The 12,520-nt window shown below is 41.8% G+C and overlaps 1 protein-coding gene across 1 annotated transcript; it reads left to right on the top strand.

Annotated features, from left to right (window-relative positions):
* The first annotated feature begins 382 nt into the window (after nucleotides 1–382).
* slc17a6a (solute carrier family 17 member 6a) lies at nucleotides 383–11,783 on the top strand. Its single transcript, XM_061721678.1, has 12 exons — nucleotides 383–926; nucleotides 2,294–2,546; nucleotides 2,971–3,089; nucleotides 3,887–4,001; nucleotides 4,892–4,979; nucleotides 5,197–5,283; nucleotides 6,187–6,329; nucleotides 6,412–6,561; nucleotides 7,986–8,118; nucleotides 8,207–8,317; nucleotides 8,398–8,525; nucleotides 9,201–11,783. Exons 1-12 carry the CDS (start codon nucleotides 841–843, stop codon nucleotides 9,513–9,515), a joined length of 1,728 nt encoding a protein of 575 aa, XP_061577662.1. The 5' UTR covers nucleotides 383–840; the 3' UTR covers nucleotides 9,516–11,783.
* The last annotated feature ends 737 nt before the right edge of the window (nucleotides 11,784–12,520 follow it).

Genomic DNA, 12,520 nt, shown 5'->3' with positions numbered 1-12,520 from the left:
TGTCTGTTGGTTGCTTTACACTCTGGTTCAACATCAGCAGCAAATATTTTCTTTCATAAATTTATATATTCTTTTTCTTCTTTCCTTTAGTTTTTACACACGGTGTATAGTAATACGGGTCCACCTCAAGTGGTGAAATACCCGATTGAAGACTACATGCATACCAGAGATTGTACCCTTTGTGCCTGCTGCTGCTTGTGATTTATTGTCTACATGATGTTCTCATGCTGAAAATGAATTGAAAAGTATGCCGGAAATTTATGAAGGAATGGTTGTTAAGCATTTGGATGCTGTACCCGTTGATAGATTTGGAAGTTGTAATTGAATTAGAGGAGAGCAGTGCGGGGAGGAGGGGCGCTGCTCCGCTGCTGACAGGTAGAGCTGTGCGCTGTCCGCGGTGCTGAAAGCTGCTCCGGCTGCACACACCGGAGATCCACACCTCAGGTTGGACTGGAGTCCCGCTCACCTCCACCGCTCCAAGCTTATCCCTCCATCTCCTCAAGAATACTACACAAAAGCCGCAACTTTTTTATTTTGCGTCTTGCACGTTTTTCTATCGCTGACTGGATTTTAAAATGGCACTGCACGGATTAACATTGCGCAAGCCAAAGCGGACTTATTTGACTGCTGTTTTGTGACTGTTAAACCAGCCCTCTCCGACCGACTGAACGTGTTTCCCCTCTTTCTCCATTTTCTGTCTCATCTTTTCAAGACACCGAGGCGCTTTCTGCTCAAAAGAAGGGGGGTCGACATTTGGATTTTAATCTTAACAATGCTCTTTTATGCTGCACTTCCATTTATTATAGTATCGTAGGATTATTTTAAAAAGATCATTTGGATATGGAGCCAGTCAAGGAGAAAGCTTTCCCTACTACCAAAGAGGGGTTTAAACAAATCGCAGGAAAGGCCCTGGGGAGTATATACAGGTAAGAGAAGAAGATATTACCATTTATGCACTACTTATAATTTCACATTTAGCTCAACTTTGGTAGAAAACATCCTAATGTTAAAATATGGCGTTTAAAGCGAACATTATTGTTAGACGTTCTCCTAGAATTAAATTAAAAGGGAATCCCCTCCTTTATGGCGTGAATCACGGTCGGAATACTGAAAGCAGGGTCGTGTAGCTCGAATATTTAAGGATCAGATATTTCCCTGGAGGATGCTCCCCTCCATCAGCAGCTGTGGGTGTTTTTTTATTTTAATAATTAATGAAAACTGAATGAGTCGTGACACAAGGTCGGAGGATATCTATTACTTTATGCACCATTGTGTATCAACTCAAGATTGAAGATCTTAATATCAGTCGGTTCTTTATATCGTAACCACAAAGAGCTGCATGTAGGTTACACCTACATAAAATGCAGTCCAGAAGAAAAGTGATGACTGATTAAGAGAGCTGACAATCAGTGAAGATTTACAGTTGGGAAGATGTGTGAAAAGAATCAGGTCTTCAGAGCTATAATATTTAATTATTCCACAATGTACACATAAAATACTAAGTAATTTGTGTTTTAAAATCAGAACAAACAAAAAAATAATCCTGTACAAACTGTCCAAAATGTAGAGGTTTTAAACGGCATGTTTTATATGACCTTTTGCACACGTCTTATTCGTATTTTTATATTATATTTTTTAGGTTTAACGTGGGATTCATTTGTTCAAGCGTTTGCACAGAAACGTGACTCAATGCTGCAAGAAAAAAAACTGATAGTACATTCAAACAGTAGCAGGCCCGTCATTCCTCTAGCTGAGGCCTTTACATTACAACGTGTACTTTACTATAATCCTCGATTTCTGTGACGAAATTGACCGGTAAAAATCAAAATTCCGACAGCATTTTTAAGACAGCAGCCCGGGAAATAAAACGGACAAATGTAACTCTAAACGACGATGGTGCTGGTAATACTGCATTGCGTTATGAAGGTCATTTATTTTCCGTTCTCGTTCAGTTTTTCTTGCAGGACGAGACAGAAAAAGAAATTCGACATTTTGACCTCATGGAAGCCGGGCTGTTTTTTAATGACTACATACATGTTTCACAGCCTTTTAGATCCATAATATCAAATAAACGCCAGTTTGGTAAAAACAACCCTAAAGATGCAGGTAAAAAAATGTATGCATAAGATGATTTAGGCTATTCCCGTTATTTTTGCATGAAAATCCTCAAAATCTGGGATTTCCTTTAGATCCCAATTTTCAAAAACGTATTCATTTTTGATTTAACAGCCAAGTCCATCATTCATGTGTCCTAAAAAGGAATATCCACTTATATAATCGGCTTGTGGTGCAGGAGGCTTGAAAAGCGGCAAACAGGTGAGGTGATCGAGCTGACGGAGGATGGGAGACCCAGGGAGGACCAGGAGCGGAGGAAGCCCCTGTGTGACTGCACATGCTTCGGTCTTCCGCGCAGATACATCATCGCCATGCTGAGCGGGCTCGGCTTCTGCATCTCCTTCGGTATCCGCTGTAACTTGGGTGTGGCCATCGTCAGCATGGTCAATAACAGCACAATCCATAGAAACGGCAAAATCATCGTCACAGAGGTGCCTTTCAACTCCGCCCCTATCCACATCAGGGATCCCCACCCCACCCCCCATATCTTAGGTGATGAGGGCCTGGGCCGGCACACTTACTGGATTTCTTTAGACATCTGTTTAAAAAAAGAGAAAAAAATAGGTGTCTTCAAATTTTTCCAAGCAATCAGAATCGTGATTTTGGTTATATTATTGTTATTTTTTATTTTTCTGGAAAAATATGCATTTAAAAAAAAAATGTAATTCAAACTCTTAGAATTTGACAAAGCATGAAGTCATCACACTAAAATACATGTATAGTTAGTACGGAAAATACTTCCCAGTGGCAGCCCAGGTCCCATCGAACCAGTTTGAATAAAAACCAACGAATTACTCTTTTTTTTTTAAGAAAAAAAAAACTAAATTAATTATTGTTTCTTTATGTGTCCGAAAGAAAGCAAAATTCAACTGGGGCCCAGAGACGGTGGGGATGATCCACGGCTCCTTCTTCTGGGGCTACATAGTAACCCAGATTCCGGGAGGGTATATCTCCTCAAGACTGGCTGCAAACAGGTAACAGATGATTCCCCTCCCTCTCCCCGCCCCTCCACCTCCTGCGGGTTACAGCATTATCTTTCCATTTATTGAAATGAAGGTGTAAGGCTTGTGTCCGTGGGCCGTATGAATGTCGGGGTTGAAGGAACCAGCTGATGAACTGGGGATTTGGCTGACGCCCTCCGGGCGTGCCTCCTCATGTTAATGAGCTCCCCAGGGACGGCCGTGTCTAATCCTTTATGTGGAGAGGCATGGCAACCGACCAGGCCGAAGCCTTGTGTGAAATATGCTCCTGGGTAGTGATACCAGTGCGCTTTAATGAGCTTTCCGTATTATTTCATCGGTGAACTGAGGAATTATTAGTCAGCTGCAACTAGACAAAAAGAAACAAAAAGTCTGCAAAAGGCATTTCATCAAATCCCTTTTTGTGAATTGGGAAAAAGAGATGCAAAATAATATGGAGTGAAAGTGTTACTGTATAAGTCCTTGTATAAAGGAAGTCTTCAAATGAATAAAATGTTTGTTAATGGGGTTTGAATCACGCGAGCCTACTTTCCCTCTGTCACACCCACTTCCTCTCCTCACTCCCTTGGAAACGACTGCCAGCGTCTGTGTGGCATCCAATTATGACATTCAGTGTGGTTATCCTCATTATGAGCGTTTATTCTTCCCAGTGGTAGAGAATTGCACTGTGTAACAGCATTATGTAAGATATGTTATTGTCTTTGATTTATCAGCACATTGTCATGCTTTCTGCTAAACAAGATTATGATCTGTTGATAATAACTTGACATCCCATCACGCTGTTTATCCAGAGTTTTCGGGGCTGCCATCGTGCTGACATCCATATTCAACATGTTTATTCCCACCGCTGCCCGTTCACACTACGGATGTGTCATCCTTGTGAGGATATTGCAAGGATTGGTGGAGGTACTGACGCACAGTTTGCACATCACACTTCAACCTTGAAGACTCAAAAAAACGATGCCTCATTAACAGGTAGAGAGTTGAACCTTACCCCTGAGGAAGTGGTCTGGATATCCTGGATCTACAACCAAATTTTACAGGAAAATAGTCCTATTATGAACACGATCCATTCACTACTCTGAACTCAGATTAATCAGCAAACAATGCAACAACCTTGAATAGAAGGGCTTGTGTGTGCAGCTCCACAATCACATAGAAACAGAATGAACAAAAGAGAGAAAAAACACTTGATGCAGGCAGCTCCCGAGCCTAACAAGGGGTGTCATTTCAGGCACAGAAACGCTATTATCAGATTGAAGGTCAGCCTCTTTTGTTATTTGTTTGGCTGCATACTTTCATTTCAATAGCTGCTCATGACCACTGAGAGAAGGAGAGCGAGAGGGAGAAAGAGAAGCGCCTGTTTTGCTCCACAACTTATTACAACAAATTAAGCGTTAGTATTTCAGGGTGTCTCCCACTGCAAGCCCAAGCAATTTGTGTCTATCAATAGTTGATTGTATGCCACTTAGTGTTTAATGAAGATTTAATAGGAGCCATTCAGATTTTTTCCCTCCATGAAATGGGGAGTCATCTTGAATTTGCACTGACTCACACCTGAGCCATTAGTCTCGATTAGAAAGGTCAGCTCCAATACACGTCGCTTTGTTTCTGATCAACAGCAATTTGTCCCGTACAACTTTGACAAACAGGAACAGATCATGTCAGCCGAGCAGCGAGCAAAGCAGGGAAAGGAATAGATAAAGGAACATTTATACAAATAAACATGTTACATGCATGAAAAATAACCATTGTTAGATCAGACTGTGACTGATGCATCACTTGCTGCCGTGCAGGGAGTGACTTACCCAGCTTGCCATGGGATCTGGAGTAAATGGGCTCCGCCGCTGGAAAGGAGTCGTCTGGCAACGCTCTCCTTTTGTGGTACAACATACACACTTGTGATGCGGTTTCTGAGTGCAAACAAAAGTGTCTAGTTGTTGTTATACAGATTTATCATCACATTACCACCGATGCTGAAATGCAGGTTTAAAATTACACAATATTGTTCCCTAAAATGTTTGTACGGACCACATGTGCAAGCGCCACAGTGAGACAACACTGGATCACATTCTGCTCAGTCTGCATATGTCGTCCTCAGGCTCGTACGCTGGGGCCGTGATAGCGATGCCTCTGGCTGGGATCCTGGTGCAGTACACAGGATGGTCTTCGGTCTTCTACGTGTATGGTGAGTGTTGAGGGTGTGATATTTTATACTGTGTTACATTTACCTTGAAAGTCGGTATAACTGCTGAATGTGTTCATGTTACAAGGTCAGATATTAACTGTTGCTGCTGCTGCCATGACAACACTGTATGTTACACACAGATAGTACAGCGACATGTTCACTGATAAGAAGATAACAGTATTACAAGTGTTGTACTTAATGTGAACTAAATAAAACACCACAGTTTCAAAAATAAATGATAATTATGCAGGTTTACTTTTTTGATGTGAGTAGCATCCACATTGGATTCTGTGGACACCCCAGATTCCCCCCACAGTCCAAATACATGTCGGGTAGTTTAATTTGTGATTCCAAACATCTTATAAATGTACATGTGTGGTTGATCGCCCATATGTGGTCTTGCAATGGACTGGTGGGGTAGGCTGAGACTTGAGGAGGAAGAAGTCGGGTCAGATGATACAAATGTGATGCTGCAGGCATAAAATTTTTTTTTGTTTAAATCGCTTGAGAGAATAAATTGTTATGGATTGTTTCAAGTGATTAAGGAATAGAAATTAATGAATAATGTAATCGTATCAGATGGGGACGCTTTTGTCTGGGAATGTGTTCAGCACTGTGACATCACAGACCCAGATCAGGGCAGAGTTATCCATTTTTTTTCATGTTGAGCTCTGACTAACTTCACAATATGTGATATTTACTGCACCTTGGATGTGGCTTTGATCAAGTATTTCACAAAAGCAGTCCCCTACAGAAGGGGGGGATCACTAAAATGAACAATATGTGACTAGACCGTTTTGTGTAAACATTCAGCCACAAATTTCACTGGAAAAGTTGGGATCTCCGCTCAATAACATCATCAGTTTGTAATGGATGACATGTGTGCTCTTGTGTACCGGTCAGGATCCTTTGGGATAGTTTGGTACCTGTTCTGGGTTTTGGTGTCATACGAGAGCCCAGCAGAGCATCCGACCATCACCGAGGAGGAGCGCCGTTACATCGAGGAGAGCATTGGTGAAAGTGCCCAGCTGATGGGTGCCATGGAAGTGAGTCCCTGGTCTATATCACCTCTTACACTACAGGTGTTAGACATACGGCTGACGGCGTGTTTGTCACGTATTTCTGTAGAAATTCAAGACCCCCTGGAGGAAGTTCTTCTCCTCAATGCCTGTCTATGCAATCATCGTGGCCAATTTCTGCAGGAGCTGGACCTTTTATCTGCTTCTCATCAGCCAGCCTGCGTACTTTGAGGAGGTTTTTGGCTTTGAGATTAGCAAGGTAAATAAACATGTTTCTCATCAGGCCTATTTTTAGCCTTGAAAACACCATGTGACCTGATCGTCAAGATCAGAAACAAGCATTTTCTCTGATATGAGGGTTCAGTTTGTGTAAAATGCAAATAAGACATCTGCGAGACGGCTTAATTGTTTTTTGTGTATTCACTCAGCATTGGTCATTTGTAATTATACACGTTCAAAATAGATTAAGACAGGCAGAAAAACTAAAAAGATAAAAGCTATAACTGATAATTCAATTCAGCTTTATTTAAATAGCGCCAAATCGTGACAGACGTCGTCTTAAGACACTTTAACAATACAGTCCAACTCATTCCAAACTAGTCCAGTTAATACAAAGCAAATACAACGAAAATAATACTCAATTATTGCCTCACTAATACATTCCCCCGTCCCGAGCAAGCACCAGGCGGCTGTGGAAAACCGGCTCACAAAGTTACAGAGCTGATACCAGACACACAGCATCCTTCATGCTCATTGTTATCATTCACCTTGAACTGTTTCAGCTGACTCTTTTACGGAGTAGTTGCTGTTTACAGCCACTAAAGTCTTAAAGCTCCCTTTACACAGCAACCAATGGCAGATATTTGTGGTTGTTCACCGAGTAACTGGGAACACAGAGTTTAATTTAATAGGTATTTCCTTCAATTCAAAGCAAAAACAGACAAAGACAGAATCGTTGGCCACATCTGAGCACAAAAACATGATCAAGTGTAAACTTATGATTTACAGTTTCTGTTATTTTTCTGCACTGAGTGGTAGAAATTATAAATATTTAATTAAACTTAGACATTAAGTTGATTTTAGCTGGAAGGAACCACAGCTGACATGTTTCTCATATAAACTGCGTCAGCTGTTCTCCTTCAGAGTGAAAGGACGGTCAGATTCCCAGAATCCTGAGTAGAATTGGTCCCTTTGGTCTTCGCACCTCGAAGCATGTGACCACATCTAAATTCAAGTGACATGTTGCAGATTACATTTGTCCTGATTTATCATTCCTGCCAAATAAATATAATTTTCTTATCAGATAGATCACTTTTTTTTTTAAATCACAAGATATGTAATAAGCGGTTTTATTTCTCTGAAGAAAAAAAAGCAAAGTAGCATAAAGGCTTTGTAGGAAGGGCTGTGACTTGGGGAAGAAATAAACGCATCTTCCAATCCACAGAATCTGGCCAATTTCAAGCGGTGGCCATCTTTGCCCTCTAGCACGAGAGTAAACCATGACTCAAGCGTCGTTGACAGATATGATTCAGGATCAGGATGAGATGGTGCTGCTGCTGAGCTGAATTATTGCCGGCTGGAGTCAGAGGTTGAGACGCAGAGGGAGATTTGTTCCCAGGCTGTGATGACGGCCTCCGTGTAGCTGTCACCGCTGCTTCAGACATGTGTTTGATGGTTCTTCAGGTTGGAGTCGTCTCGGCTCTCCCACACTTGGTCATGACCATCATCGTGCCTTTAGGAGGCCAGCTGGCGGACTACCTGCGGAGCAACAACATCATGTCCACCACAAATGTCCGCAAAATCATGAACTGTGGGGGTGAGACTTCAACCATCAAGCCTCTCCCTGTCCGTAGTCATGTTGCTAAAGTATTTGTCATTGGTTAACTCTTCACATGCGTTTTCAGGGTTTGGCATGGAGGCGACTCTTTTACTGGTGGTGGGTTACTCCCACAGCAAGGGCGTTGCCATCTCTTTCCTGGTCCTGGCAGTGGGCTTTAGTGGTTTTGCAATATCAGGTAAGGTCCAGAAACTGGAGTCTCGTTGGCTCTGTTTGTTGGAGCAGCACACTCTGCATCTCCATTCCTTCTTGCTGCAGGGTTCAACGTGAACCATCTAGACATCGCTCCTCGCTACGCCAGCATCCTCATGGGCATCTCCAACGGCGTGGGCACCCTGTCAGGCATGGTCTGCCCACTCATAGTGGGAGCCATGACAAAGAACAAGGTAGGTGATCTTCTGGCTTGAATCCTCACATAATGGAAGTGGGTTTCTGTTTTTTTGTCTCCTTATGATCGTTGCTTAGTTTGTGGTGGTGTTTAATTGATTCAAATCCTAAAGATATTTCTAGTATTGAATCTGTATAACCTACAAAAAACATTTTGTTTGTAATTTTAAGCAGACTTGTTGAGTGGGCTAACCTTCCTGATGAAGTAAACTCGTTGCTGCGTTTGGTAGTCGCACTATTTATATACCGTAGACTTTAAAGGAGCTTGAGGCAGGATATGAAAAAAATGCGTATACATTTTAAGTTTTCTAGTAATAATGTCAGATGAAGCGTTCCAAACCAAAAAGAAGCCCTCTAGTGTATCTCTCCGTTGCCTTGAACAGGCTGTGTGCTGCCAAATGCGCTGCAATTCCGGGTCCGAATTTCCTGCGCTGTCCTGCGGATGTGACGTCACATGACGCTGCATGCGCGTTTTCCCGTGCCGGCTTCCCTGTTGGCTGCAGTAACCCCGACGGTCGTCGTGGTGCTAATGGGTCTCATTTCTTATTCTTGCCTCAAGCTCCTTTAATGCAGAAAAACACATTTGAAAGGGCGAGAAAACCTTGGAGCTCCAGCGCTCGTTACAGAGGCCTTCACAGATGAGTTTCCTCTGCTCCAACTCCTTCTCTTCCCAGACCCGAGAGGAGTGGCAGTACGTGTTCCTCATCGCCTCCCTCGTGCACTACGGAGGAGTGGTGTTTTACGGGCTCTTTGCGTCTGGGGAGAAGCAGCCGTGGGCCGACCCCGAGGAGACCAGCGAGGAGAAGTGTGGCTTCATAGAAGAGGATGAGCTGGCCGAGGAGACGGGCGACATTACCCAGGGATACGGCACCATGGCAGGCCCGGCTAAGAGCTACGGCGCCACGGCACAGCTCAACGGAGGCTGGGTGCAGGACTGGGACAAGACGGAGGAATACGTGCAGGAGCCAGCAGGAAAGATGTACTCCTAAATCACACACTTGCGGTGGGATCTGTTTAAAAACAGACGCCATCACAAATTGCACAAATAAGCATTGTATCACATATTTAAACCCATCCTGTATTTTCAAGTAACTTTAACTGAATATGTAAAGAAATAGTTATTTGCGATGCAGAACAGTCCTAGATACTCATGTTCTCCATCACATCCACACACGTGGTGCTTCACGACGCACCCAGACCGCAGCTGCACATGCAAACTGCAGACACACAAACCTTATTGATCTACTTGAACAACACTAGCCAAATGGCGCTGCAGTTGACCATCATTTAGGGTTTTTCTCTTAAATATAACTCTGATTGCACTGAAAATATATTAAGTGTCTAAAAAACAAAAAAAACAAGATTCTATTCTGTTTCACCGACGTGTTTTATTGTTCTGTATATACCTGTATACTGTTTCTGTGAGACTATTGTGGATTTTGGGTCGTTGATCTGTGTTAACATTAATATAAAAGGCCATATTTTTCATGGACAGTAACTCTTCAGGGAGATGTCTGCTTGCAAAAAAGGTCTTGTTCTTCTCAAGTCAGGCCTACAATAACAATATAAGACAAAAATAGCGTGAGTGGAATTGAAATGTAGAGTTTTAGTGTGTTTGTTGCATGAATTTTGCTCCGATCAATGTTTCAGATGCAGCCGCCTCTCAGTTCCTGATAGTCCTCATCCAGCAACCTGCTCTGGTCTGAGATGACCGTCTTCTCCCACAATGAAAAATAAGGCACGTTTTCATTATCAGGCTCAGGTTGTGATGTGATACAGATAAAAAAAAAAGGTTTGAAGGCTCAGAAGATGATGTTTATTGATGTTTGGTGTGCACTGCAATAACTTCTGTGTACCAGCCGCCACCCATCACACTTTGTTCTGTAACAATAGCTTGCTATATCTGAATGTACTTGTTTTGGAGTCATGTGATGATCAACATTAAGCTGTGTTTTTAACAATTTCCTAGTGTTTAGTGCTTCTCATACAGGAGATATTGTTGCATTTTGACAACGAAGAATGCAGTACTATGTATGAACAACTGAGCTGTGTGTGAACTCTTGGTGTTCCTTGGTCGTCGTCATGGTTACCACCAGTACTTTACTGACCGATATTGATATTGTCACATGTGAGTGGACCACATGAATAACTAGATGGATCTTCCACTTGGCTTCATTTGCTATTTAAACAGTTTTCTTCATTTGTTCTCTCTGCAAGGATGTTTAAAATATATAAATACTTAAGAATGTTTTAAGATGACCAAAAGATGTATGTAAACAGATAAATGTGATTTTATGGCTTCTGATATTGTGTTTAATGAAGAGGTATGTTGATGTCAAAAAAAGTGTTATAAAAATAGTCATATCATTTTATAAAAAAATAAGCAAAAAGTCACATTTTTGTGGTTTTCATGATTTATCATGGTCCTGTCAGACAGTATTGTAACCAGTTAACTTACTTCCTTGAGCATCTCTTGCTGCGGTCATGTTTCTCGAAAGTAAATCGATGTCCAATGTGGGGGGGTTGTTGGGGGAGGGCTGGAGTCTGCAGCCCGACAGGAACAGTAACACCACTAAAGTTTACTCCCCTGCAAGCTTCTGTCAGCTTACACACTTTTTAAAAAATGCCAGACTATTACACTCATTTCTAAAAAAGTTTGTTTTTTTTAAAGAAAAGACAAAAAAGCCTATTATAGCCTTTTGTTTCTGCTAGTCTTTTTTCTTCACCCAGTGGTAGAGATATTTTGGCTTAAAACAAAACACTTTTACTCGATCTATGGAATATTAGGCTGATGTCTGAAGGGGCTGCTTTTGTGGCGAACCAACATAAAGAAACACTCTGGGAATGTGAGGACGATGCTGGAAATGCTCCGTCTTGCTTCCCTGCACATGAGAGGTTAACACTAAGCGTTGCATGTAACACATTCAGCTATTGATCCACCTCCTTCATCAAGTCGAATTAACAAACAAATCAATACTCCTTACCTCCAGAATACATTACCATTTCAAAGCATGCAGTAAATCCTCCTATTAAAAGTTCAGTTGAAATGCATTACTGTACTTTTAATTTGTATTGTTCAGTGTTTGCTGTGAGAACCATGAACCAGTAGGCAGACCTTCAGAGAGGCAGGTCACCACACTGTGTGCAAAGATCATGTACATTAATTTGTGTTTGTGCGGCAATGTCACAGACATCAATATTTTAAATATTGTAATGAAAGGTGCTGACAATAAAGGTGGTCGTGATGCAAACTTAAACGTTGATCTTATTTGGTACGAGCCAATCAAATCAGATTCAGGGAAAAAGAATGAACTGAAGGAGAGTTTTCTCTTAAAGTATGTGAACCCTGTGTATGTATGTGAATCAGATGGTTTTCTGGATTGATAAACCACATAATGTGAACTGATCTTAACAATTAAAGACAAACACAATTTGCCAAAACTGTTAATGCACAGTTACCATTTTTTTAGGTTAATTCAACACACCGTTAAACATTGACAGTGTTGCTGGAGTTAAAGGAATGAAATGACTCTTAACATGAGGTTTGGAGCTACTTTGATTCATAAAAAGGTACTCGGATATCTAAGGCTGCTTTACACAACTGCTAATGTAAACCATAGAAGTAATTGTACATAAGACTGTGACAGGATACACAGTAAAAATAACCAATAAGTGTGAAGGCGTCCATCACACACGATGTAAATGGAGACAGTTTGATCTCTTAGCTACTCATTCCAGAAGTGGAGATGACCACAACGGCCCAACGAGGAATCGCTCAATGAGGTCCAGAAGGATCCATGAGCATCAGCTACAGGCTCCCAAAGAGTTCCTTGCCCATCCCGGAGGCTTCTGGGAGAAAGTTGTGGATTGATGAAAGACATTCTTGATTGTTCAGGAGTTATACAGTTAGAAAGTGTACATGCATCTTTTTTATATAACTTTTTAATAGTTCCTGACCCCATCCTTCTCCCCAACCCAACCAAACTGCACTCAG

This window comes from Cololabis saira, chromosome 5 (genome assembly GCF_033807715.1).
Source record: "Cololabis saira isolate AMF1-May2022 chromosome 5, fColSai1.1, whole genome shotgun sequence".
Taxonomy (NCBI): domain Eukaryota; kingdom Metazoa; phylum Chordata; class Actinopteri; order Beloniformes; family Belonidae; genus Cololabis; species Cololabis saira.
The sequence above is the reverse complement of the archived record's forward strand: the minus strand, read 5'-3'. Positions and strand labels throughout refer to the sequence as shown.

Coding starts and splice junctions, on each gene's coding strand:
- slc17a6a (XM_061721678.1), top strand. CDS start 841: ATGGAGCCAGTCAAGGAGAAAGCTTTCCCTACTACCAAAGAGGGGTTT. Junction 3,090..3,886: donor TCAAGACTGGCTGCAAACAG/GTAACAGATGAT, acceptor CTGTTTATCCAG/AGTTTTCGGGGCTGCCATCG. Junction 4,002..4,891: donor TATTGCAAGGATTGGTGGAG/GTACTGACGCAC, acceptor GCTGCCGTGCAG/GGAGTGACTTACCCAGCTTG.